At 37.0% G+C, this 5,593-nt stretch overlaps 1 protein-coding gene across 1 annotated transcript; it reads right to left on the minus strand.

The window, feature by feature from the left end:
• Positions 1-627: 627 nt before the first annotated feature.
• On the minus strand, positions 628-5,145 carry CGS2 (cystathionine gamma-synthase; the record flags this gene model as incomplete). Its single annotated transcript, NM_001288215.1, is given in 11 exon segments — positions 628-922; positions 1,277-1,395; positions 1,492-1,587; positions 2,318-2,425; positions 2,883-2,969; positions 3,066-3,269; positions 3,361-3,420; positions 3,745-3,913; positions 4,007-4,080; positions 4,341-4,444; positions 4,617-5,145. Coding segments are annotated over 11 exon segments (1,623 nt in total).
• Positions 5,146-5,593: the final 448 nt, after the last annotated feature.

Consider the following 5,593-nt stretch of genomic DNA (forward strand, 5'->3'; position numbering starts at 1 on the left):
TCTAAGTCATTTAAACCCTATTTAGATTATTTTTAACCTTGCTAAACACTTACAAAAGCTAAAAATAACTTTAAAATAGGTTTGATCAATTTTAAAGTCAATTCAAAGCTCCTCCGTTGTTTACAATGACTTGTAATAGTAACTTGGTGCACAACACTATAAAAACCAGGTTGAAATTCAATTAATTGGTCATTCTATAAGAGCGCTTGCTTGACATTGGAAATTTCATTAAATGATTTAAGTGGAAGAGTGTTTAATTAAAACAATTGCAGATGGGGTAAATTGACTTTATAGTCCATTACAAAACTCTTTTTAAATATATATCAAATCTTCCAAGAGATTTCTGTTTCTACACATAGGAAATAATAAATAAAGCACGAAATCCATCCAAATTTTTTTACTTCCATCCAAATTATAAAGAATTGTGTTGAGCCATTTCCTCCTCCAAGTAAAACAATTTCTTGACTATACTTCAATCCCCTTTTCTTTGCTTTAAATTCCAATTCCGACGATGATTTTGAGTCACCTAGTCAAGTACCCAAATATGTATTTCTTTCTTGCTACTGCTAGAGTTAACTCATTTAAAAAAGTTAATTCTCTAAGAACAAAATAAAACGGAAACAACAATAACATCCCACTCTGACATTGGATTGCATCAGCTGCTCAATGATCCATTCAATACATTCTGACAACTGGGGGAAGTGACTACTCCACTAATTAGAGATGAAAAAGAAGTTCAAAGCTAGTGGAAAGAAAACGATCCAAGGGAAAACGAAATCAGGTTGCAGGTAAGACACCCTACATGGACTCCAGCGCCTGAAGAATATCAGCTTTCAAGTCTTCAAAGTCTTCTACTCCAAAGCTGAATCGAACCAAGTTGTCCATGATCCCATACTTAGCTCTCTCTGACTCCTTAAGATCCCTGTTTTCAGAATGAAACACCATGTCATCCAAGTTGCTTTATACAACTCCTTCCTTATTTAAAATAGGACACCGCACAACAAAAATATATCTATAGCCTATGCCCTATAGGTAATACCAATTAGTTGGGATTAAACTTTAGACATGCTAGTTAAGGTCCAATGCACTTGATGATAATGTCTCACTATAATTCATGGGTTAATTGGTCTTGCAGCCCTTACAAATTTGTTTTTACTCGTCTTTTTCAAAAAAAAATCTTTATTTTTACATGTAAGAAATGGGAGAAAAACACTTCTATTCAAAAATTATGAAGGGTGATGTTCACCCATTTCCTCAAAAGAGAATATCAACATACCAGTAAGACATAATTGCTGGTTGGTCCACAATGCTCTCACAACCTCCAAACGATGGAGCAATATAAGGAATTTTTAGAGCATCAACAAATTTTGCAGTAGTTAGCAGATCCCCATCAACCTAATTAATAACATAATTATCCATCAGTCATCATCCAAAATATAGGATCTAACAAGAACAGACTTGGAAATCTTTAATAGATTGTAAAATACAGACCTCAAAACTGACCACCCCACCAAAACCAGTCATTTGTCTCTTTGCAAGATGGTATTCTGGATGACTTGGCAAGCCTGGATAATAGACACACCTCACCTGCAACTCAATTTTCTTAGAAATGATAGCAGTTGCACATGGAACAAAAATCTTTGAAGCAAAGGAATACTAGCCTACTGAACTAAACTGAACAGTCAAAAGAAAAGCTAGAGATGCAGTGGGTTAGAGCAAGCAAATTTGAGCCAACAGAAGGAAGAATGAGTTTTAAGGAAACACTTGCAAGACAAGATCCATTACCAACGCTGACCGGGTTTTCCCCTCTTTATTAGTCATTTATTTTTATTTTCCTCTGCTTTCTTTGTAATTATTTGTGTTTTTCGATGGAATGGAACTGTCCATCTTGGTTAACAAAAGAAGTAAACAAGTAAAATAGAATCAACCCATTCCTGCAAAAGAAATGCAGTTCTGTGATATTGAAAGCATGATCTTAAGCTGCAAAAAGTGGCATGCCTCCAGCTTATCCGATATTTTACAATGAAAAAATAGGGGAAGAAAAAAAAAGAGACTGAACTCTTCACTGGCCACTTTTCATATCTTAATTTTGGTCGACACACTTTTAAGTCTAAAATAAGCATATTACCTATAAGTAGATTCTGCTATATGTAATAGGCTTTCCGATATTGCAACTTTATTTTAATAGACATTAAATTGAACTCCTTTATTTTCTCATAGATACACAATCTCTTGAAAATTAGTTTAGGCAGTTCTGGCGTACTACAATGTGGAATCCAAACCACGCTCAACTGAAGACGTTGAGAGCTTAGAATACCTTTGGATGAGCCTCTAAAATTTCGGCTATCCTTTGTGCAGTTGAGTTCTGTTGCTGTACACGGAGATGCAACGTCTTCATGCCTCTGATGATTAAATACGCAGCATTCTGATACATGGGAAAATTGAATCATGCGTCAATAAAATACAAGCCAAAACTAATATAATACATATGTTCATCCTTTACACTTGGTACTCAAATACCATGACTACTTTCCAGAGTCCATTTAAAAGAAAAACACAATTTCCCTTCACTAAATTTAGCTACACTACAGAGAGTGAATTCTTCTTCTCTTAAAATAGTGAGGGTTTTCTGTTAGGTTTGATACTTTTGGCGATGCATTACCAGCACTCTCTTGATGCTGTTTTTTACTCTATAAAATTACCATAGTTATTTAAAATAGTGAGAGTTTCAGGATGAATATAAAAGGCCATCCAATCAGGAGGCACATGGAATTGAGGATTTACTTCTGATGATTTGTTTGGGGTTTTTATCTTGCATAACAAACCGGCAGAGCATAAAATGTCGGGGAAAATATCAAGAGAGTTCAATCAACGCAACTCACAGGATTGATAGCACCACCCAGGATATGATGCAAGGTACGAACTGCTGAAACTAACTTATCAGGACCACTGATGCAACCTCCAAGAACCTGCAAGAAATTGAATTGATTAGCAGTCAGTCTGATAATTTTAGTGTGGTGGCATAGTCATTTGAATTGCTAAAACATGATTTGACAACACCATACATCATTGTGGCCACCAAGATATTTTGTTGCAGAGTGCACAACGAGGTCAGCCCCTAGAGCAAGGACCTTTTGGTTAAGGGGAGTTGCAAACGTCCCATCTATGCAAACTAATGCTCCTTTTTCATGGCAAAGCTTCGAAACAAGCTCAATGTCAACACATCTCAGGAATGGATTTGTTGGAGACTCGGTAAAGAAAAGAGTCACCTGTATGGAAAAAGGTTCAAGTTATAGGGGATGTCTTCAGTATTCTATAGATATAATTCAAAACAATTGACTCAATAAGCAGCCTACTAACTTTCTTCTGATTTAGCACAGACTCTAGAGCTCCAATATCAGCTGGGTCAATGACTGTCGCCTGCAATGGATAAAGGAAATGAGATTACATAACTAGAAATTGTAAGGGATGAAGAATGGCAGAACTTTTTCTTAGACTTGGGTATATAAATTATCTATATAGAAAGGAAATGAGAATCTATTGCCCAATTATTGATAAACAGCAGTTTCTAGAGAGACCTCGTGGAAATTTGAACTCATTTCTACCATTTATTTTCATGAGTAATATAAAGCATACCAACTTTTCAGTTTTGTACCCAATTTTCTTCTTGTGTCAAGAAATACTGAATATCCTATGCTTTCCAACTTAACTTCAAGTATCTTAAGCATTTAAATAAGTAAATACCGTGATTCCCATTTTAGGCAGTATTGTCTCAATAAATATCCGGGTCTTCCTATAGCAGTCTGTTGTTGTTACAATATGCCCACCAGCAGGAACCAATGCCAACAACAATACAGTACTAGCACACATTCCAGATGCCATTAACAAGGTTGCATCAGCACCCTCCAGTGCACTGTTGCAGCAGAGAAAATAATGCATTACTTCTTAACTACCAATCCATAAAAGAACTGGAGAAGGGAAAGAAAAATCATCTTCACTAACCCACCTTATCTTTTCCTCTGCAACAATACTAGTGGGGTTCCCATAGCGCCCATATTCAAAACTCGCACGTTTTTTCTCCTGTCATAGTATATCATAAATAAGAACCAAACCAAAAAAACAAATTTAACTAAACCCAAAAATATACTTCTTGGCATTCTCTCTTCCCAAAACTACTACATAATATCTCACTTGAGCTGATTATTGACCAAGCACATCACTTGCCTTTCTCTAACTGATATGGCTCATGTTTGTCTGGTGTAAACTCTTCACCAGAATTAGCTAGTGAACCTATTTTATAACTCATAAGCCACAAGAAAGTAAAGGCCCAATGCAAATACCTTGAAGTCAATAAGGTCAGAAGTCTTCTTGAAGAAATAAGCAGATGTGTTAACCACTGGGGTAGTTATTGCATCAGTAACAATACCACGTCCTAACCTTTCACCTGGAGAAAAGTAAATAGATCAATCAGCGATCAGCTAAAAGAATCCTCTATATAAATCCCACACTCGTATCAAGTATATATAATCTGTAATATATCGTAGTAAATCCACAAACCACGACAGAAGAGAAAAACTAGACGTTCGAGTTTGAAAATACAAAGCTAGAACGCATACCGGCATGAATTGCGATGCTCCCATCAGAACTCAAAAATGAAGAATATTTGACATCTGTCAAATCCTCAATCTGTACATTTCGATCAGCACGAGGCGAATCTTCCACCACCGCCCCCTCCTCATCACCTGTGGTAATATCAAAAGGAGCAATGGAGGCGGCATCTACGGCCTTAGCCGCCGGAGTAAAGTCAGGAGAAGCGTGGTTATTAGACCAGGAAGCCGCAACAACTTGTGCTAAACCGATGTTACTGCAGTTCCTACGAGCTTTAACGCTGAGCTGCCTTACGAAGTTGGGCGGGAAGCGAAGGATCAGAGAAGACATACCGTGAACCGAAGATCCACGACTCAACGACTTGACCTTAACTGAAAAACGAACGCCGGCGTTAGGGAGGTCATGACGTGGAACGCCGCCGGAGAAGTCGGGATCGGAACGGCATTGGAAGGACGGAAATGCCCTAGCACTGCTTGGAACGGCCATTGAGTCGAGAGTGTCGAAAACGCGATTTCACCGGCGGCGGCACCTTTTAAGTCTGAAGAAGAGAAATGAGATTTTAGCTGAGAGAAGTTTGGGTTGCTATTATCATACCAAAAGATGTCTGGTAAGAACTCTAATCCAAGCTTCTGACTAGGGAGAATCAATCTCTACCCTTTATAACCTTTATAAAGGTAAAGAAAATATGGATTAGCACAATTAAGTACTAAGTATGATAGTTATGCAAAAACATGCTTAAAAACTGACATTTTATTTGAAAAGTCATAATATATGCCATTTTGATAAAACTTCATGAACATAAGAATAAGAGGCATAATACAAGACATAATCAACATACAAGTCATTTATCAACAATAGAGACACAATCAACATAAGCATGGTAGGATGATTTTCTTGGCCTCATTTCTGTTCCCTTTTTAAATTATTTCTGTTTTTAGTTGCATTTGAGGGCAACTGCGTATTTTGTTGGGGGTGAGGTATTTCC

This window comes from Solanum tuberosum, unplaced genomic scaffold (assembly GCF_000226075.1).
Source record: "Solanum tuberosum cultivar DM 1-3 516 R44 unplaced genomic scaffold, SolTub_3.0 scf00111, whole genome shotgun sequence".
Classification (NCBI taxonomy): Eukaryota; Viridiplantae; Streptophyta; class Magnoliopsida; order Solanales; family Solanaceae; genus Solanum; species Solanum tuberosum.